The 22,518-nt window shown below is 45.7% G+C and overlaps 1 protein-coding gene across 10 annotated transcripts in view; it reads left to right on the plus strand.

Annotated features, from left to right (window-relative positions):
- The window catches only part of By (focal adhesion protein tensin), a 148,768-nt gene that overhangs the window by 55,141 nt on the left and 71,109 nt on the right, over positions 1-22,518 (plus strand). Inside the window, exon 1 of one of the 10 annotated variants that reach the window (XM_070660927.1) lies at positions 2,343-2,936. The exons of 6 other annotated variants lie outside the window; for them this stretch is intronic. In XM_070660927.1, the coding sequence (XP_070517028.1) occupies positions 2,910-2,936 (27 nt within the window). In that variant the 5' untranslated portion in view covers positions 2,343-2,909. Of the gene's footprint in view, positions 1-2,342; positions 2,937-20,791; positions 21,068-22,518 lie in introns of those variants that run through there. 3 more of the 10 variants (XM_070660924.1, XM_070660925.1, XM_070660926.1) reach the window with 3 other exon arrangements.

Raw genomic sequence — 22,518 nt, forward strand, 5'->3', positions numbered from 1 at the left:
TATCCGCGACTGATCGAAAGCCAATCGCTTTTCTCCCGTGATGCACTTAAAACGCCAGGATTTTAAATGCTTAGGAAAAGAAAAAAAAGAGGATGCGAGGAAGCTCAGACAGGAGTTCTGATTTTAATTGAAGACCCTACTGCGACCTATCGATCCCATAATTTCAGAGCGTGCTCCACGCTTTTCTAATAACAGCAGATAATTGCTAGTAAATAATGCAGGACGTATTTAATCTATTCGCCGAGCGATATAACGATCGTCGTAACTCCGCGCGGCGGAAGAGTTCCCGATAAATCACATCGGAAGCTCGCGCGGAATAATCGAGCCGTCATCGCGCGTAACCTTAAACCCACGGCCTCCACTTCTCGCGCGGCGCGTTGGCAGACCCTTTTAGTGCCCTGAACCCAGCCGTGGCTTTTCCCGAGGCCTGGGACGCAGTGCTCGGCCCCGGCGTTGTAAACCGCGTCGAGTACCGAACCGGCGGCCTTACCGCCTTACCTGGCGATGTACGCCGAGCTTCCAGGATCGCAAACACGCGGCAAGAACCGGGGAAACCAGACGCTGGCCAATGTCGCGGACCCCTCCACCGCGACGTCCCGGTACCTCTCCTCCTGACCCCTCTAGGCCTTGCACCTTGGCGCGCACAGTAGTGCGGCGATGCAACCGCGGCTGATATTAACCCGAGGTTTCTCCCCGCGCGACGAAGTGTGGGACCAGGTACCAGGCAACCCGGCCGCGCTCGATCGGGGAAAACTCGGCGCGGGGTGAGCGGCGGGCATAAACGGGAGGTCACGGGAGATCTCCGCGGGGTAGAAGCAGACGAAGAGGGTGGGGAGGGAGATCAGATCGTGCCTGGTAAGGCGCCCGTACGCGATGTTCGTTTACTTTGACTAGGGTAGGATAGCGGATCACCGGCTTTGCGGCGAGATCGATTTGCCCTTTGAGGCCGTACCCTTCCGCGTTGAGCGGCAACAATGACCCGCCGCTTAGGCGCTTCGTAACGCAATTGGCTAAGTGAATTCAGGAAATTATGGGCAATCATCCGCGGTATGTGACGGGGGAGGTACGCGGAAGGTAGCGAGATTACGCTCGTTAATTTTTGATAATTTTATTATCGGACGGCGATTAAAGTTGCGCCGCTCTTCGTTATGCTTCGGCATTCGGCGCGGAATAAAATTATACGGGCTCTCGCTGCGGGGGAAAAGGCGACCCGAGTTAATCGTCTCGTTGCGTGAACTTTAACCGCGAGCACGCGTAAAATGTTCCGTCTCCCCTCGTTCGTATAATTAATGTAATCGCGCGTTCGACGAAATGGCAATTATCGTGATTCCGCGCAAACAGCGAATTACACACGCGGGCGTGTTAAACTGAACGATCGTGACATCTCGTCTCCGTCGCCGCGAGCTGCTTTCGAGCTAAGACGCGATCCTGACGCATGCACGCACACACGTCATCCGGACGTGTGTCGACCGCACGTTTTCGAATCGCGGAAGGGAGAAGATGCGATCGCGTGCGAGGGTTGTAACGGGATTCCGCGGACTCCGTGCCCGATCGATTGGAAATCGATCGGCAATAGGCAATGAAAAAATGTCGCTGCCTCTCCCGTCGTGACGCTCGCTCCACCGCGTGTTTGCGCGAACAGATTAATGACTGATAACGGTCGCGATCGGATAGCCTAAAAGGAATTGCATCTGCGGGACGTATATGAACGATTTATCGCGTTAAATTACATCTTGAAAACGTGTTTAAAATTTTACACAGAGTTACCTTTGATATAAATATCTCTTAGTAATTATTGTTGCAATTAAAAAAAAAAAAAATTACTACTTAAAAAATATTTTGCGCACATTATTTTAATTTTTAAAAATAACATGTTCTACTTATATGTAAAACTAACGTCAAAGATTTGCTTGGTTTTTTTAATTTACATTCTTGTCGAAATAAAAATGAGTTTTAAGTTTAGCGTTTAAAAAAGAAATTTTTACTTCCGACAACGATTGTTGGTGTTGAAAGTTCAGACGTCTTTTTCCACGGCACGTTTTACGAGATCGGTAATATTAACATAGGGCCGCCCGCGCACGCCACGACGTCGTGTCGTGTACAGAGAGAAACGGGTTATTAACTCACGGCAACGAATTTTCAAGCGGCGTATTTGGTGGGGTATCTCTACCTGCGGCGATAGCGATGGACTCCGTGCACGCGCGCCACAGAACTCTCCAGTCCGCGAAGAGCGCTCCGACGCGAAGGACGTGGGAAAGATCGATTCGCCGTCGCGGCCTGGCTCTCGCTTCCCTTCGGCCCTGCGACGGCACACGACCGGCGAAGAAACCGGCTCCGAAAACCACCGCGAACGCTGTTCATAACTCATCCTCGAAAAACGATCTCGCGCCAACGATCCGGAGATAACGAGACGCCGAAAGATCTCGCGAATCTTCCGAACATCGGACGTGAATGTGACATGAATCAGTGGTGATTGAAAAGAATAAGGGGAAAAGAGATCGGCGCGTCCGAGTGCGATTTCGGCAAGTGGTCGATCGGCGAATCGAACGGTACCCGGGATCCGCGGAACGCCGTCGAGAGGGATCGTGGACAGTACTCGAGACAACGGTTCCTCAGCCACTCCGCATTCTTCTGCTCGTAAAGGAGATAAGTCGCCTGCGCTGGCAACCGGTCGTCGTCGCGATCGATCTCTCGTTACCCCCTCGGACCGATGCAAATCTTGGCCGGAGGTCGTCGAACCCGGTGCTGAGGGGCGACCTTGGGCGCGAACGAAAATCGAGAGTCCTCGCGGAAACGCGCGTGTGCCAAGGACGAGGATGCGCCATTTTCGTGAACCGATGCAAGGAGGTGAACGATCCTCCGAGTGTTTCGCCGCAGACCGGTAATGGGATACCAGAGGTGACGGCAAGATGAACGGTCACGGCTCCACCAACGAGGTATTCGCATTGCGTACGGTTTCTTTCTCTTTCTTTCTCTCTTTCCCGCTGTGCGTCTTACATTTTTTGTCCTCCCTCCTAACGCGTCCCGCTCCCGCCGCGATATATGCTTTAGATATTTAAATCACGGTGCCCGCTCCGTTCTCGACTGACGATCACGAGTCGCGGATTAATCCCGCTCCGTTCAAGGTAATCCCCGGGATTCTTAACAGACTCCGAAGAGAGAACATCCATAGTGCTCGTAGATCCTCTTTGATGTTCGGGTTCTCAACGCGTCACTTTTGATATTGATCCTCGTAACGATGCGCGATTACGATCGATAAGGATAGTGGTAATCTCGGCGCTCTATTATAAAACGAAAAGCTCGTCGATGCAAATGCATATTTTCAGATTATCCCTCAAATAAATACGTATTCGACAAGTGTCCCTTGAATAATTCATTGAAAAATTACAGATCGCACGTGTCGCGTATGAAAACAAATAAGAATACTGTCGTTTAAAAATTATTTCACACGTCGGGGGAGTTTTAAGCTACGTTTTATCGCGAACGGAACACAAAAAGAAACGGGGGGGCTCCTCGAATAAACGGTGAATTCGCGTTTCACGTCGGAATAAGCGAGGAAGCGCCGCGCATTTTTCACGTTTGATAAATTCCTCCTGGTGTCACCGTTGGACATGCAAATGCTCCCCAGGGCGAATGTCTGTTATGTATCAAAATGGCGCTCCCTTTCTCGATTTCTCTGTTTTTCCGTCGCCGGTCTTTTCCGGCGCCCCCTCCCCCTTTCCCACCCCGCTGTCGCCCGCCGCGGTTTCTTCTTGTTGCGTTCTAAATTCGCCGCTCGACGCGCGCGCGTATATAGCTCTAGTAGAGGAAGAGAAATTCCTGACGGCTCTCCTCGACGGCTGGGACGCACTCGCGACGTTTTACGCGGGAACGAGGGACCGATTTCTGCCGCGAACGCCTTTGGTCGGCGCCCGAAGAGCCGGCGGAACAATCTGGCTTTAAAGCGCTCGGAGAGCTGTCGCGTCGAGAAAGCTTTGCGATCTCACCTGGAAAAGTAGCGACGCGGATTCCTGGCGCGAGCGCGCCCGAAATTGCGATAGAAGTATTTAGATCGACCGGAGAGCAGACGGGATTACTCGGATTTATCGGGCGATAAGATTGCAAAGCAACGGAGCGTCGGTAGCCGCGAGAAGACGGATTCTTTTGTTTGAAGTTCAAACTCGCGGCTGGTTAAAGCCTCGGCCGTCTACCGCGCCGATTCGTTCACCTCTCGTTACACCGAGATAACTTAATTGTGACGCGGATCTTACGAGCGATGTTATTTTAAGCGTAATTTTTTTTAACTCGCCACAAATATGGCTTTTACGATTTTTTTGTTACGAATTTATTATTCGTTATATTTGCGAGCGACGGCAAATAAACGCTGGAACGTTCTATTTTATAATTATTTTATTTCTTAGGCGCGTTATTTGCTATTAAACGTCACGAGAATTAAATGCGTTTATCTTGTCGCGATATCTACTTAGCATAACAGTTGCACTGTAACGCGTATTATCGGGATTAAAAAAAAAAGAAAGAAAAAAAAGTTAAAAGGAAAGTATCGATAACACGTGCAATTTCTCAAGCTACTCGTTTATCTCGCAAATCTACAGCGATAAACAAGGATTGATGTACATTGTCTTTGGCGGTACAAAGCCAGCGGATCCTGATATTTCCGGAACGATCTCGGGAGTAAAGTGCACATCGAATGGGAATCTCGAGCGTGACTGCCGCGGCATATATTTCGAGCGTTCATTTTACATCGCACGCTCTGCGGGATGGTAGAACATGTTGCAAGACGGAGCGTAATTTTTACATAGCGACTCGCGATTCTAGGGAGGTCATGTTTGAATAAGAAATGGGGGAAGGGGCAGCGATAAGGCCTGTGCTCGATTAGATAACGGCCCGTGACAGGTACGGCACTGTTCGAAGAGCGCCACTTTTGCACGCGTCAAGCAGACGGTAGATTTCCCTTCAACTTAGCTACAACGTTATATTTTATCACTTTAATCTTGCTAAAAAAAAAATATTAAAAAATAATAAATAACTAAATAAATAAAAATCGACAAGACCGCGCGAATAGAATGCAAAAGGTTCCGTCTCGATTCCCTTTCGGTATTGAATTCTAATATTGGAATTTACTTCTGCCGAATACGCATTGTGCGCGATGGAGCCCCGATAAAGTGTCCCTGGCGAAACGCCAGGCTGTAAAAAGAAGAGAAGAGGCGGACTCGTCGCTCATATACGGCACGCAATGGCAAAAATGAAAAGCGGCGTAGATTGCTGGTACGCGTTGTCTTTCTGCTCGGCAAATAAATCGATAGACCTGCTTTCATTACTGACCGGAAATTCCGTCGAGCCTTATCTCCTTAAGCAACGACGAGGACTATGTTTGACCATTGTGTAAAATGTATTGATTCTTGAATAGTTTACTTTACGTCATGTATCTAAATGTTCCGCCAAACATTCAATTCCGAACCTACGTAATCTCGACATGAGTTTTGTGCCTAGACATTTCGTAGAAGTCGAACGGAAAGTTTGTGAGTCGTGAGAAAAGTTCTTGGAAGAGAAAATCTTTTTTTTTTTAGTCTTATATTTGATATATTATATATTTTTGTATTTTTATGTTTTATTTTTTTTTTTTTAAGCAATATTTATATTTTTGTCGGTACAAATTAAAAGCGCGCGACACGAACCTATTGAGAGCCTCTGCACTGAAATAGTGTTGGGACTTCTTATCTCTATTATAAATGGCAATTTGTTTCAATAAGCGGCGTAAGTGTCGAGTGACAGTCGGCCTTGGACTGCCAAATGTCAAAATGCGTGTGAACGCACATTGAGAAGTGACGTAGATCCTCTTTAAGAACTATCGCGTTTAATTTTCAAAATAAAATAACTACGAGACGCTTAGAATTGATGAGAATATTGACCGTTTAACGTAAATAGAAATTAATGTAAGAAAATCGAGAGAAAGTTGGAAAGCGACATAACTTCGGATGAAATAAAGTAGCAAGAAATTTAATGAGAAACGATCCAAAGTGTAAACAGCCTTTAAACCTTCGTAGTAGGATTGAAAAAGAAATGCAGCCGTTAACAGTTAATCAAACAATACAAATTATGTGCCGACGTGATTATTAGCAAACATCAACGGTATAAAACTGTACGAAATAGTATAGACTTTTATCGATATTCTTGAGGGTTCGCAAAAGCGTTCCCAAAGAAAATACGAACAGACGTAATGATTTCTCCGAAGCTGCCCACTTTATTAAACAAATTGATGCCGAAGGGAGGCCGTTAATTTTTCATCGACAATACCCGACGAGCGGACGAGAAAGGGTGTGTCCCGACGAGTATTACGGTGACAGCAGTATTCACAGTGTCATAAATTCTCCGGTAATTGTGGCCAATTAATTGACATGCAAATGAGACGAGGCGCAAATCACCGAGAACGGAGGCGGATCCATTCATCTGTGGGCGATTCCGCTTCAATCGGCGGACTTTCCGTTCGCTTCTCATTCCGCCGCTCAATCGACCGCGACGACGGTTACGCGGAGATTCCGATTCCTCTTTTTCTCGAAAAAAGATAAAAAAGAGCTCGCCAAGGTCGACTCACGAAATTCGCAATCGCGCCGAAATAGTCTTTCCGAGAACCTCGTTCTCCGAAAATTGCATCTCCGAGAAACTCGTACGTTATTCGCAATGATACGCGACTGCATATGGAGCTGTTGTGATGTCTTTTAATAGGACCAATCAGTTTGCAGGCGACGTGTTAACGAGACAAATCAATGAACGCGAAAAATACTTAAATTTTTTTTTTTAAATTTTTTTTTTAATATACGCATGTGCACTTTCTTCATTTAATTCTCTTTGTACGAACGTTTGTCCTAAAATCGAGAGACGTGTTTACATCTTATTTATTCGTGAAGCTTGCGATTAATTACAACGCGCAGAATTCCGAGGGAATAAAAAGCTGCAGTTCCTACACATGTACGGCTCGTTTGGGTTGTTGTGACGCCAACGTTATTTACGTCAACGAAGGAACGGGACCCGTTGAATGAAGCCGAGCGTGTCTGACAGATCGCGAATTAAATACGCGGCCCGGCCGGCGCCAGGGCGATTTTGAAAAACCAGTTTTATAGCGCCTAATAATCGCCCTCGCGCCAGGAAGATTCTCGTCGAATTTAGTGCCCACGTCATCGGGGCGATCTCTTCGCCTACCGCGTGACGTAAATTCGCTCCGAATTCCTGGGCGCCTCGCCGCCGCAGGACGCTGCGGCCGCTGCGGAAAGGACAAGAGTTTCGCGAGCAGACGGACTTTCCTGGGTTACTCTCTGTTACACGCGAAAGTCGGACGCCCCGAGCGAGGAAATAGGAAATGTCGGGAAAGTCGAGCGCGCTGGTCGATCGGTTGCAAATAGCGCGAGGAAAGTGAAAAAGTAGAAAAGATAAAAAGTAAAAAAAAAAGGTACAAAAAACGAACTATACAAAAAAATGTTACACGTAACTGTAACGTGAACAATTGCGAGTTTACGTACGTAGTTAAGATACTATGCGCGGGCGAAGCGCGCGCTATTTCTTAAGAGATCCCACCCGATTCCAAATTACAAAAAGAAATGTTGCGACTTACCAATCTGCATGAGCGTCAGCGGAGTTGTAAAATTCTGCCGGTGACTGTAACAAAAAAGAAATATTAATTTAGACACGTATATTAATTAATAAAATTAATAAAAAAAAGGTAAAAATTTTTTTAATAAAGATTTAAAAGAAATAAATTTATGCTTACTTATAAGTTGCTCCGCCGATGCAGGATGCCTATCCGAGGCCTGCTCCTCCTCTCAGATGGGACGTGTCGAGTCATCCTTCCGCGCACAAGTCACTCGCGAATACCCCGACCGTGATTTTACTATCGCGAAATTTACTGAACACTATCGCGCGTTATTTTTCGGTACTCCCGTAAAAAAATTACAGTAAAAAAACGCCCGAAAACTAGCGGAACTCCCGGAACGACCGACGAACCGGCTGCGTCGATCTGTAACAAAAAAAATATATATAATTTAATAAACGGTAATAATAAATTTGATTATTAACTAAATAATTTAGGCGTTACACTATTTTTTTTATAGATATTAATTAAACCGTCAACGTTTCGGAGTCGTGCGATACGCGGCTGGAAAACAAATTTTCATCCGCGTACAAGCGTGATTATCCGTAGTTTAAACGAAGAATAGCGGGCGGTGAATCCCCCGGGATTTTATTTAAATTCCCAACTCGCGATGCTTTCCGTTTCCATAAAGTCGGAAACCGACTCGGCGGCTTTTGTCGAATTGACTTTGGATTGTCAGCGCTAACGGTCCGCGATCTGTCTTTTCCTCCTTTCTCGTCGTTTCTCTTTCTTTTGAAATCGCTCCTCGCACGGCTCGCTCGTAAGGAGCTCGTAAACGACTTGCATAAAATTGATTCGCCACGCTCGACAACGAGGTGTCTTGCCTCGAAGCCGGTCTACGGAATCTCGAGACGCGCATCGCGGCGAGATTGTCAAGAACGAAGATAATTACGATCGCAGAATAAATTGTAACGAAGGCGGCGCGGAGTGGGCGTACCGAGTGATTTCGGCACTTTTTCGGCGCTTTAAGGCACCATTTTTACCGCGCGATTTCGTAATTATTACGGCCGACAAGTGTGAACTCGTCCGCTTTAATAATATCCCTTGTCAACTTAATTTTCCCAACCGACTGGAAACGATTAAAAAATTTTACCGCCGTTAAAATTTTCTTAATGATGATGACCAGCCTGATTTAATAATAACGAACTGTATTAAGCTTCTTACTTCTCGGTTCCGTATCCCGATCGCAAATTTGTAACACCGAGGTTTAGAAAATAAATTATTTTTTATAACCGTAGACAATTAACTTTCAAACTCTGCCTTTTATTTATCGTAAAAAGCTCGCACTTGTAGATTTATAAATAACATTTAAAAAACAAAAAAAAAAAACCGTAATAAAAATTCTTTTATTAAGTATATTTATCTCTAATATAAAAAGCTATTCGTTCCAACGGTTACTCTCATAAGTTTTAAGGTTGTACGTAACTCGAGTCGATTATTAACACTGATATATTTCGCCAATGTTGATTCCGGCGAAGTCATTTCGCCGCGGAGATTTACGGGTTTCGTCGACGTGTTCGCGATTAGATTTATTCGGCGCGAGTATTGAGCGCTTCTCAATGGACACGGAGGCTCGTCATTAATCAGACGTCACGGAACGTCAGGACAAAGGGCGGAAATGTCGCAGGTGTGTAAATACGCGGTGTCAAAAGGCGCAATCCTTTCGGCGGACGAAGGCGGCGGTCACGCACGTTACATTACGCGTGTAAGACGCGACGACGCGCGCATTGTGGGTTTGTGGGTTATACGCCGGGCAATTATTCGGCGCACACGACGATCCATGCTAATGAATATTGATGTGCCTCGCCAGTATACTTCGCTCGAGGTCAATGCATTAGCATTATTAACACTTCGGGGCATCGAATCGCGCGGCCCGGCACGACGAAGAGAAAATACGTCCGTGATTTCGTGGCGCTCCTTTTTTGCTCTTGTCAGATCGCCAGCCAAAGTTACTACTTTTTCTTTTTTTTTTTTTTAATCTATCTTTGGCTCGCAAAGTTCAAACAATTCTTTGCGAACGTCACTCTTCTAATTGAGATAAAAAATTGGAAAAGCGACAATAATGCGTATGATTTAAAAGAAAAAAAAGTTTGGTTCCTATACTTTTTTTACTCTAGTAAGAAATAGAATTGTCACTCGCTTTTATCGCCGTTCAAAAACGAATACCGAGAGGGTTGTGCCGAATCGCTTGGAAATGTTCGGCCATTTTCACATTTTATCGATCACCTTTAAACAGTACCTCGGAGCTTTTTGTTTCGAGCCCGCAGTTAACTTTTCTGCAGAGACGTCTGTTGGTCGTTAAACGATTAAACGAAAAGAAACGTCCGGCGAGAGCTTTTCCCGGAGAGCTCCGAGAGCTCCGACGATAACTTCAGTTCGAAATAACTTGCTAGATTTTCTGAGGCTTTCCTCTTCAATACGAGTTCTCTAAGAGAAGTGCAGAATGATTTTACAAGAAGGCACGTTCATACTGGCGATTCTATTTCTTTTTGCTTATACATATCGAGGCTTAATACATCAATTTTAAAGCATTTTTTTAATTGCAATATTAATAATTTAATTTTTAATTAATCACTGAAAAACAAGAATATGTTGAAGATATTTTTTTAAAAAGCAAAAAAGAAAATTGTCTGTTAAAAATATCTACGTGATGCAAACTGTTCGTTATTAAAGCAATTTTGACTAATTAACAATTAAGTTGCGACTACGCAAAAGTACCTTAGTGAAACAATTTTTTTTTTTAAAGACAAACTTTTCTTCATCGAGTCATTAAGCGAAACGAACGCAAGAGTTTCGTTTGCCTGGCTAGATTTTATTTGCGATAAATACACGTGGTAACGTTACACCGACCTGTCTCACCTCGAGCTACGCGCGAGCTGTTATTTAAAAGATCTTAACAAATGGTTAGTCAGGTCGGACTTCTTATTATCCATGACTCCTTGGAGCGCCATAGGACGCTAATTGCAAACTTTCATTACGAGTCACGTTCGACTCGACGCAACGCCGATCGCGATAGGCTTCCGCGAGATTCTGCGAGGTACGAGCGAGAACTACGGCTCCGAGAAAAAGAAGGGAAATCAACGCCCAGAGCGCGATAGGTAGCGTTAACCCCTCGTAAATATTAAGATACCATTCCACCTAAGTCGATACGCGAAGTATTTATTCGCTCCATCGCGCGCGGGCGACTTAATTGTTGCATCGGCTAAAAGTGGTAATGGCACTTGTTGTTCGCGCTAAAACGATCACAAAGAGAATCCAAGCGGCAGTCTTCGAGATAAAATAATAGTTCCGGCAGTACCAGTTCTTAACGATTAAATTTATAATTGCAATTGTTGTCGAGCCCCGTTAAAAGAAGACACTTAAATAGCGCGCTATGCCTCAAACTCGACGCTTCGTTAATTACGTCTGAAATAATAACTCCTCATGGCGTTCTAGATTTTCTAATTGTTTACGGCGAAGATAGATGTTTGTTCCGGTCGGCGCAAAAAATTTTTCAATTTAATAGATGCCGATGAAATATTTTCGCGATGCATCTTGCAAAAAACGCCTGCGTCTCCGGGCGTCGTTCATCTTAATCTCAGCCCTTATTTCAGCCCCGGAAGGGCACGCGGAGCCGCTTCGTCATCGGCAAATCCCGCCGTCGCGTCGATAATCACGATGATCGATCACTCGCGGGCTGGACAGACGCACGCAGCATCGATTAGGGACCGCGCTTCGCGCCTGCACTGCTCGCGTGCGTGGGCGATCCGCCTCGGAGCGGATGCACGCGCGATGCGCGCGACGTGCGCGTGTGTTCGTGACTCGCGGCGGGCATTCTCGCGCGACAAACCGGTAACCAACGCGGGGCCGTTACACCGCGAACACCGCGGCTACTTTGTCGTCCCCTGCGCTTCTCGCTTTCTCCTTTTTTTTTTTTCTCCCCTCGGTCCCGCCTCGCGCCGCTCTTAAACTCGCGTTTACAAGTGTCGGCGAGCGCGAGGATTCACGCCGCCTGTCACGCCGCACACCCGCGAGCGGAACGGATGGATTTAGGAGAGAAAGAGGGAACTTCCAAGGCCGATAGAGATTGCGCGCGCTTGTGCGTGGCTGTTGAACTCTTTCACCGCTTCGTGATAGATTGCGCGCGGATCCGCGCGGGAGACCGAGAGCGTAGCCCGAGCGCTTCGCGCCTTGAAAGCGGGTGTAAATTTATTTCGCGATGTACTTAGCGACAGGCAAGACTCCGAAGTGATCGCGACGAGGGTAAACACCTTGCGGAAATCTGAACGCTTTTGCGAAACGGCAATTTCCGTGATACCGCGCGTCAATCGCGTGTACTGAATTAAATCGGGCTGGGGATGCGGTTTTTCGTTCTGATGATTTGTCGCCGCTAACCGCTAACCGTCAGGTTTATAAATGAATAAATTTATTGTAGAAAGCCGACTGTAATATTAGAGATAATAAAACTATGATCGCAGCTCATCAAAATGAAATAAATTAATATTGCGGCAATAAGGCAGCAATAACAGACAGCATCGGTCAAACATAAATTTTCACACAAACCACCCTTTTTCTTTTTTTTTTGTTAATGTTCACACGAACGTGTATTATCGTGAGACTCTTTCCTCCAGAATTATCGCTATTTTCCACATTGTAAAGTTTCCCACAATTCAATTGACACTAATCATATGCATTCAATAAAAGATTTCGCGAGATTTCGCATCGCGCAGTGCGCACGCATGGCAATCTGAACTTTCGCCCCTAAATCGCTTATCGACGTTTATAAATTTTGCAAAATACGGCGGACAGTGCGGAGTCCGCGATCGGCTTGCAGAAAATACCTTGCCATTTATCAATAACTCCTCTCCCGGGTTAATTTGCTAATGTCAGGGTGGATATCGCAAAGTTAGCTCGCGCCTGCCGTAGAATTCCACGAACGCGTCGCCATTTGCGTCGGCCTCTCTCGTCGGCAACGCGTCTGCTAAATTAACGACATATTCCAAGTATCACTGAATCGTTACCTCGAACCGCAGAAGTTTAAACGCGACTTTGTGGAATACGATAACCTGCCCTTTTTCGCCCGCGAATATTCTCACGACGGCTGTAATTATCGATAAATCGAGAGGGAATTCACGTGTAATCCTTTTGTTTACTACTCGCGATATGATTATTTTTCGTCACTATTACAGATGCACGAACAATAACTGTAAATTGTGAAACTGAATTATACCGCGATGCATGCATAATTACTAACAGGCGTACAACATTTCATAAGGGCTATTGAAATGAACGATTTTGCATAATTGCAAGCCATTTTGTGTAATAGCTGTGCTCCTCGCTTTAACAACTATTCACCGCAACAACAGTGTGTATATGATGCTCGAGCGAGGCCTGAAATTAAACCCGATTTATACTCGAATTTAACGATACCGAATTTCCAGGGGATCACCGAAGATTTTAATCACGCTTTAAAAAATAAAACACCGGCATTACTTCAAAATTGCAGGACTTTCACGATTACAACAATTATCATTTACCTCAATTTTAACGTGGTATACAAAGTATCAAATTATTCGTAACGAATAGATAATTAACTTGTGCCAGGTAAAAAGAAACCTCGAAATTATTGTGGTCTAGACCGCTCAGGAAGATTACTGAGACTTCGTGCTCGAGCGGCGTGACAGCGGCGCAAAGTTGCGTATAGGGTTACCACGACGTCGAGAGATTCATCAAGTGACAGTCTACAGTCGTTCGTTTCGTCGCGCGGTCGGCGCGATGCTTTACGTCGACAGGAAGAGAAACGTCGAGAAGACCACGGCGGGGAATAAAACTCCGTGGTGCGCGCGTAGTTTTGTCCCTTTTTTTTCCACGCCGTGAATCCTTCTAAATCCGCGAGTTGTCGCGAATCGGTGATGACGACGAACGCGAGCGTTCGCGCAAACGAGAGATGCGTGGGCGCGTTAATTCTCACGCGCTCTCGTTTCGCCGAAGAAGTCGTCAGCCGGCCCTCCCGGCGGATTTTACGGGCCGCCGGGCGTAAACCGGTATTTAACGCTAGTAAATCAAGCCGCGGTGATCCGAACACCGTGGGACTTTTATGACAGCTAATGATCGACGGACGTTCGATACCGCGGCGTCGGCTCGCGCGCGCGTAATTACAAGCGAGGTATTTGCATGCATTAGGCCCGAGACGCGTACAATTAAGCCACGGCACCGGTTAGCCACGGTCTTGTCCGTAACAGTACGACGGGAATTACGCGCCTCTTGTCATTATCGTTTACTTACTGTTATTATGTTACCGGGGACTTCTCGCGTGCGCGCACACACACGCGAATCGTCGTGTTCCGCGGGAGGAAATGAGGCGGTTACATGTGGAGTGTTTTAGAAATTACACACGTCGAGCCGATCATAAGGTTTACAAACTAGTAGCTCTTCATCGGCAAAGACTTTCGGAGCCGATTGAGCTCTGGCATTATAAGTGTCTCTTCTATTAGAATCTCTTCAATGAAACGCATTAATGTATAATTTTAAAAAGATGAAATAGGTCCAGTTACGTTCTTTCGCACGTGTATTTTATTGCATCAAGGAATTTTATTTGTGCTATAAATAATATCGCGAGATGCAACGGGTAACGCGCATTTTCGAAAAATTAAAAAAAAAACAAAAGAATTAATTAGTCGTCGCGCTCTTCGCCGCGATTCCCGGTCAAAGGCGAGAAATTTCATGCCGGGGCTGCGAGAATCTCTTCTGCTCGTCTCGCTAATTAAGAGGAGACACGATATCCGGCGCGAAATCCCGCGACGTAACGAAGCTTGTTTGCTACACGATTCACTCACTTTCGTTTTCACCTTTTTCGGCTGGTTATGTTAATCTTATCGCCCCCCTCGCCCCCTTCCCGACTGTCAACGATAATATTAGATCACTAAATTAGTGTCGGCCGCCGCGCATCGTCGCAATCCCGGCGCTCTCTCGCAGTCGAACTCGTGAAACGGGCGGAGATACGTTCAGCGAGATATATGCAAATATTTCAGCCTCGTTCCCCCGTCGTGTTAAGTGAATTTTAAATAACACGCGTTGCCCACCGTTTCGCAGAACACAGTCGGGACTTTATCGCGCAGTATCTGATACGAGAAATTCCTCGCGTAATTCCGCGGCGCGGTTTAAAAAGAAAAGCCCGCGCGATTATTGACGCGAGTCTTATTACCGCGCAGCTAAGAAATTGTGAACGCGATGTGTTTTATGCCCAATTAAAATTTTTTTACGACAATTCTTCCGCGTACTTTTTCTTCTTTTTTTTTTTTTTACACATGTCATTAGTTGTATTAAAATGTTAAGGAAAATAAGAGGCGCCGGACAAATTGCATATTTAAAAAAAATAACGCAGACAGATATTTTTGATTAGTCCCGCGATCACGTTCCCCGACGTGATCTTGGCGACCTTGAAACTGTGGCTACCACAACATCGGCGAATAACCTCAACTGGCCTCATCCCTTCGCCTTGCCTCGCCCGCCCTTCGCCCACCAATCTCATCCTACTTCGGTCCAATCTTAAGCATCTCTCACACTGAGAACGCGTCTATTACAAAATCCCGCGCGTAAGAAAAAGTAAAAATATTTCTCATACCGTACTAGTAATCAAATTATTAAAATTTATCAACTTTAAATATAAATTTCTACCTCTCGAATTTCATTGTTCCGTAATTAATTAATTTATTAATCGATAATGTCATTACGCAGCGCACGAATAACCGGCAAAAAAAAAAAAAAAAAAAAAAAAAAGAAAGAAATTATAGCGTCTCATCCCGTTGAAGTCTGATTGAAAGTCGATTGCACGGTAAATAAGTTAAAGCGCATTCCTGGACTTCGGACTTCTGAGAAAACCGAACCGATTCCCACCGAAACCCTACGCGCGATGGTCATTGCGCTCGCGCGCGCATATATGGGTCAGTGAGACGATCGGGATCGCCGTGAACTCCTCTTATCGATCGACGGCTTATCGAGAGTAAACACGGAAAGACTTCGTAGTACTACGGAGATAAGGGACCGCCTACATCGCCGGGCGTCCATTCATTCGGCGTCAACGCCCGTTCTAATTAGCGCTGGGCTTTGACTTTGCCGATCAAAGGGAGGGGAGGGCTTATCATTTCGCTTTCACGTTGACCGGATGTTGTGGAAGCGTTGTTTTGCAATAACCGTTTCGTGGCGTCCCACATAGGGCTCGTAAACTAGCTTCGAGTTACAGCCCGCCCTACGCGGAGCACGGAAACCCAAAGGTATCAACTATGAAAGGAGTCAGCGGACACCGAGCTACCTGAGCTCTTATAAAATTTAATATGGCTTTCTCTCGATAACAATTTCGCGAGATTTCCGGACCGGTTTCCGTGTAACTTCGAATAAGACAAGCGGAAAGACGACCACCCGAGACATTGTCGAGCTGAGAGAAGTGCCAGCCACTCCTTCTATTTAATAAAACTCGCGTCCCCGCGGAGAAGTTCGGTGCGGCGGGGTATCGCGGAATTTTAAGAGAAAATTTCATGAAAACTTGTTGCTCCTTCTGCCCCGGCAAACTTTTGATGCACTCCGCGGGGAATGGAGTTTCGTAGGAAACCCCCCGGCTTCGCGCGCGTCTCGGGGCGAGTTCGTTAAATTCCTAACGCATTCATTTCTCGCGCGTAATACGCATTACCGCGGCCGCGCCTTTTTTCCGGGACGCGTCAAAAATTTATCGCACCCCTTAATGTTTCACGCAAACATTGTCATCGGTCTCTCTCTCTTTCTCTCTCTCTCTCTCTCTCAAGTATTTATGCCGAGGGGAGGCTGTCGTTTGTTCGCGCGTGTTTGTGTAGCGCGCGCGGAGAACGCGAGAAAGCCATTCGCTTGTTGAAAAATATTCTGGTAGCAACGGCGGTAACTGGGAGCAATAATTTCTACGGCGACTTCGCGACATTCCGGTTTTTTTTTTTTTCTTTCTCTCCTCGCGCGCAGCTCGCTCTCTGGAGTGGCCGGCCGAACGACATCGCGAGGGAAGGAATGCAAACACACCGGCGGAACTGTGTGCGCATTGCTTATGTGCCCACGTGGGTGGCTGGTTGAAGTGGGTGGCTGCTGGACCGGCTAGGCCGATCGTTGGGAGAGTGCCTCAAGTGCCCACTACGCCTGGGCTGCGCCAGGCTGTAACTTCTGGTTTACCTTTCCGCCGACCTTCGGGACACCGAGCCGAACAAGGATCTCGATCGGAGAGGAATATAACAACGTCGATAATGTAAATTGTTATAAAAGTAATTGGACCGAAAGCGAAGAGGTGCGATAAATCTTGACGAGTACATCTTTGACGAAATGCGTACACGGAGAAAATTATTATTATATTAAGAATGACTGTCGTGCGAAGAAGCTGGTAATCTTGCCGGTCCCAAGTTTAACGGCTAGAAATATTTATTCGGACTTAAAAACTTCGCTGGGACGTCGGTAGGAAGTGTAAAACGGCTTACGGTAACTCCGTATAATGCGACACGACGCGGATTATTTGCCGAACGATTGCGTGACACCGTCGTTGTATCGCGCCGCTGATACGCGAGCAGCTCGACGGAGCCATTAAAACTTGAGCTGTAATAACACTCGGCTTCGCACGCACCTTTTGCACCACGTGGTGACGATAACGTTCGTGAAAACGCTGCTGCTCAACTTTACGACGCGCGATACAGCGACTTAACAACCGGGACGATATGCCGAAGAAGATATCGCGGTTCGCGAAGGACTCACGGGAACTCGCTGGCTTGTCCGCGGCTCAAAGTCTCATTTTTAAATAACGCGCTCGAGCAACGCGGTTATTTAAAAAGTGTAGCACAAGTTTGTGACTTTTTATTGTAAAATACCGAAATATATAAAAAAAAAGTAAGTCTAATAATTCATAAAGAATATCTAATAATAATAATTTTTAAGGTGCTTTCGCAAACTCTTTTATATATTTTTTTTTATTTTGTAAAATAGATCAGCGGTTCTTTATGCTTCGTGCAATCTTACTAATTGTCGCTGCATTATTTTCCACCGGCAATACGTGCCTCGATCAAACTAGACGTGTCCCGAACAAAACTCTCGATTAATTAAAGCGAGCAAAAGCATTTCGAGACGACGCAACTAAGACGCAATCGGCAGAGTCAACGCGGCCTCACGGCGTGCATCTTAATTACTTTCGCAAATACACGACCGTCGGGAGACAAATTGCATTCCTCGGCGGGACCAATCGGCGCGCAATTATGCGACGTCTCATAACTCAGATCTTCTGCCTCTTCGCGGCGCTATTGTCCTCGCGCGACCGTCGTCGGCGGGGCGAAGCGGGTCTTCGAATCCTCCCCGTTCGCGATGCGAAGGAAACGGAGCGCGATCGCCCGTCTCGTGCGAACGACCGCGCGTAGGACGCATTGCTCCTTTTCCGCGTGGGGGATATCCCGCGAATTTTTCGTACTCTTGCACTTTTGTGCGCGCGGGCAAAGCGTGGGCGCCGTGCCCACGTTCGCCGATGTTCTCCAACTCGCCGACAGATCGTTGAGATCTTGACGGGAATCTCGGCCTGTCTTAAGGATTTTCTCCCCGCTACGCTTCTGCATCGCAATATCCGCACGTCAATACGAGAGCGCCGCGTGCAAAATAAGGCCGAAGACAGTTCCGCCCGTTTCGATCTTTCGCGTTCCGTCTGACTTAGTCCATTAGCTACCCGCGATATGCCCGCTATCTTTATTCGTTACACTTTTGCGCCGTCGGATCCGCGGTATTACTCACCTCGCGTACTTTGGAACCTTGTCGCGATCAGTAACGGGCGACAAAGTGCATACTCCGCGACGTATTGTTTAATTTCTTTTTTTTTATGTTCCGACTCGTCGTTGAATTGATATCATCGTTTTTCGCGAGAAGAGGGCTGATTGACGTCGATAACGTCCGCGGCGAGTCGGCCGTTTCGACGTTACGGAATTATCCTATTTTTCTTATCTGATAAAACACATTTCGCGATCTTCCGTCGTTACGAGAGAGACTCGAACGAGGTGCAATAGTCGCTTACCGGGAAACTCTATTTGCCGTAATAGACTCATTGTTCGCCCGCGCACGTGACGCTCATATAAAGCCGGCAACGCGAGATTAGCCGCGTCGATAAACGGATTAATTAAACGTCGAATTAGGACGGGCCGCGCGCGCGCGCCCCGGCTCTAATTAACTCCGAGCGTTTAAGATTGCGATCGCGCGGGATCACCTGCGACGGCCGATACTTCTTCGGCCGCTATCTCGACGATATCGCCGTTCCGTCACTTTAACGTGCGACGAATCACGCGCCCGTTTCGTTACATAAGCGCAGCTGGCGTACACATATTGCGTCGCAGTGATAAACATCAACGTTGCATCAACGTCGCGGAGCCTCGGCCGTCTCGCATATATTCCGCCGATGCTTCGGAAAACGCCGGTCGATTCGCATTTCCGAATATTTGCGGAAACTCCTGACAGTTTGATTTTACGAGATTCGAGTTTCGCCCCGAAGTATTTGAAGGTATATCTCGGTTACGATAAAATTAAGAAGGCGCATCTAACTGCGATAAATATTTATTACACTTTGGATATCGAGGTAAGTTCGGCACGCTTAATGGACGATTGAACGTCGAAGATGGGAGACTCGACGTCATGAATGAATAAAAACGATATTGATTCGAATGCTGAAGTGGCTCCGTATCTGATCGGATTATTTCCGACCGCAAATATTGCCGGTTTCAAGTTCACAGAGTAATTTTATCGACTTTGTAAGCTCGATAGGTACTAAAATAGTAATGCTACTTAATATGAAACGCAGAAATATTTTTGCCGTCGTCGCCGTTGCGCTTTATCTCGACTCGACTGCATCGAGTGTTTTCATTGAACGGGTGAACATAAACGTCTGGCCTTCGCAACCGTTACTGCAGCAAACTCCGCCGAAGTTTGCGGTCTATGATCTCACCCGGAATTAAATATTGTGCCTGTGACGCATGTGAACTATTATTGTCGTAATTACGGTCTTAATGAGCCACTGATAAAACTGATTATCGCTGTAAGCCTACTTACTAGCTTTTAAGTTAATTTTGCAATTGCCATTGTAGTAAAATAATTTTTCATATTGTAATTTTATCTATTTGTTATTAATTATATTAATAATTAATGTGTCATTGATTTACGTACATTTAAAAAATTAATTATTTTCTTTTTTTTTTTTTTAATAAAAGTAGAATGGCGATCGTGGTTATTTATGCAACAAGCAAAAATTAGTCGAATTTAAAAAAAGACTCATTACTTAATTGGCCTCATGCCAGTTTGCTTGCGTGTCTACAGTCGACCCGGGGGAGAACTGATCGAATATGACCTATAACCATCACGCCGGATGTGTTCAGTGAATCACACGACAGCTAGCCAAAGCGAGTATTATTTATAGACCTACCTAGCCATTTTCAAGCAGAAGCAAATCGTCTCTAAAACGTAAGAAACATACGCGCGGTTAAAAACAAAAAAAAGAAAAGATTGCACTACTTTTTTCCCCTCTTTTTTTTTATGAACAAAGTTTTCAAACGTTCAGTTGTACATTCGCCACGTTTCGATCAAATATTATCTTCGGCGGCATTAAATTTATTCCATTCGTCAAAGCACACACACGTCCATCCGTCTCTGAGATAAATTCACATCATCCGATTGCATCCGATCGATCACTCCGGCTCGCATGGCCGGCGGAATAACGGAGAACGTTCCGTGATTGGGAAGAGGCAAACAAAAAATTTCAGTGCAACCGGGCTTCTCCCGACGCGACTACCGCGAGACGGCTTTTCACCTCCGCGATCAACCGGGAAATGGGAAACCCCTCTCGATTCTCCCATATCGTTGCATATCGTGAGCGTCGGTTACGCAAGCGGGGGTAGCGCGGATTCGCGGGCTACGGCTGGGATCCCCTTTGCGGTTTTCTGCCGGTTCCCCACTCTGCCCGGGTGAGCGGCTTTACGACGTAGGCACGACACGGCGAAGAGCACGCCGAGGTGCTCACGGCGAACGGAACATGCGACGCACGTCTCCCGGTGACTCGTAAGCGCGGATCGTGAGGGCCCCGCGACTCCGTACAACGGCGGCCAGTCGGCGTACGTGCACACGTGTGAGCGCACGTACGCCAAGCGCGTGTGCGAAATACGGGATAAAGAGATGCGAGAGGAGCCCCGGGGATTTGCACGGGGTGCCGCGGGACCTCGCGATCGAGACCGAGTGGAGTGATCTATCAATCCGCGAGAAAATTTCCGAGCCAACCCCCTCTTTTTGTAAAAATCCCACGCCCCTCGAGGGTATCCCGGTTCCGAGTTTTTTTTTTATATTTGTGGAATTGTGTTTTGTGAAGAAATTTTTGGAATTAAGTTTCACGTGTTAACGCGCGACGTTCGTATTAAAGCGCACGTGAGAGTGAGCTACGCTTAAATAATTTATTTAAGGCTAAATAATGTGGAGTAATGTGGAATTTAAAATGCGTCTAGGAACTCGAAGTCGTATAACATTAAGTCGAATGATATCAAATACCATCTCGGTACAAATTCCAATTCGTATTGACGATCGAATTTTTTTCCGAATATCGTTAAATCGTGCGAACGTCTCCGATGGATCTTACGTCGGCTTTTTTATTCGACAAATACACTTGGGATATATACTTGTCACCCGATTTATGACGCAAGGTGCAAAGAGCAATACAATTATGTAAATATTTGCGTGGCTGCCGCGAGATAAGTTGTGGTCGAAACTGGCGGAATGAAAAAGAGAATGTAATCCGATTATATCCGGCTGGTTATCGCCCAGCGGAATTATGCATTCGGCCATACTTCGATGCTGATGCGTAACAGACGCGTGGGCGGTGACGATCTTGAATTACTACTGAGAGACGTTATTATTCTACAAGGAAGTTATTGGTCCGTGACGATCTACGCTCGGAGATTAATTATAAACGAGAAACAGTGAAACTCTCAGCTTTAATCATTATTTAAAATGCAGATTTATGTTAAATTAAAAATAAAACTTTCGTAATAATATTATGCTATTTAACGGATTTCCGATTATAAAAGCATTAGCAATTTTGCATCGGTAATGACTTTATTATAATTAAATGAAAAGATAAAATTTATAATAAAAATTAATTAATGCTTTTTTTTTAATAATTTACTTATAATAACTATAATAAATACGTTATTTATTTTTTTTTTGAACTTCTTATATCATAAGATCAGATGTATTTATCTGTTTTAAATTTCTATCAAATGAAAAACCTTGCGACGACAGTATCTCACGTAAAGGACGTAAAAGAAAAAGTATAGAGGCTTCTTTATAGCTTTACGCGTGATCGTTCTCACGTGTTTCAACGACACGTAGCATAGTTAGTCGCAATGCGTGAGAGCGATGATTGTTTGCTTGTACCTTACGTCATAAACGGCCCTGCCCGGCGCTGCATAAGAAAGATAATAATATAGACAACGCACTTACGATTTCAAAATGTTTCCCACCCCAAAAGAATAATTCGCTATTAAACCTGCGTATTACAAATTTGAGAAAATACTTTGGGCGTAATGTGTCACGTGCATACGCTCGTCTGACCTTTCCGGGCCACTAGAATCGCCAATTGACCTTTTCGTTAATGTCCCAGCGAAATGTAATACCGCTGGGACCACAGCGACCCACATATTATCATATCTCCACCGAAATAATCTCGCAATTACAAGGCACTGCCGATTTCGCGACGTTTACCTAATTCATATTACTCATTCGCAGTAAATTTTCCGGAGCGAAGAAAGCGACCAGAAGGACTTTTCATATCACGTCGATTCTTTATTTAAACTTGTATTAATTTAAAATAATTTACCGAGCGGTTT

This window comes from Cardiocondyla obscurior, linkage group LG08 (assembly GCF_019399895.1).
Source record: "Cardiocondyla obscurior isolate alpha-2009 linkage group LG08, Cobs3.1, whole genome shotgun sequence".
In the NCBI taxonomy this organism is placed as follows: domain Eukaryota; kingdom Metazoa; phylum Arthropoda; class Insecta; order Hymenoptera; family Formicidae; genus Cardiocondyla; species Cardiocondyla obscurior.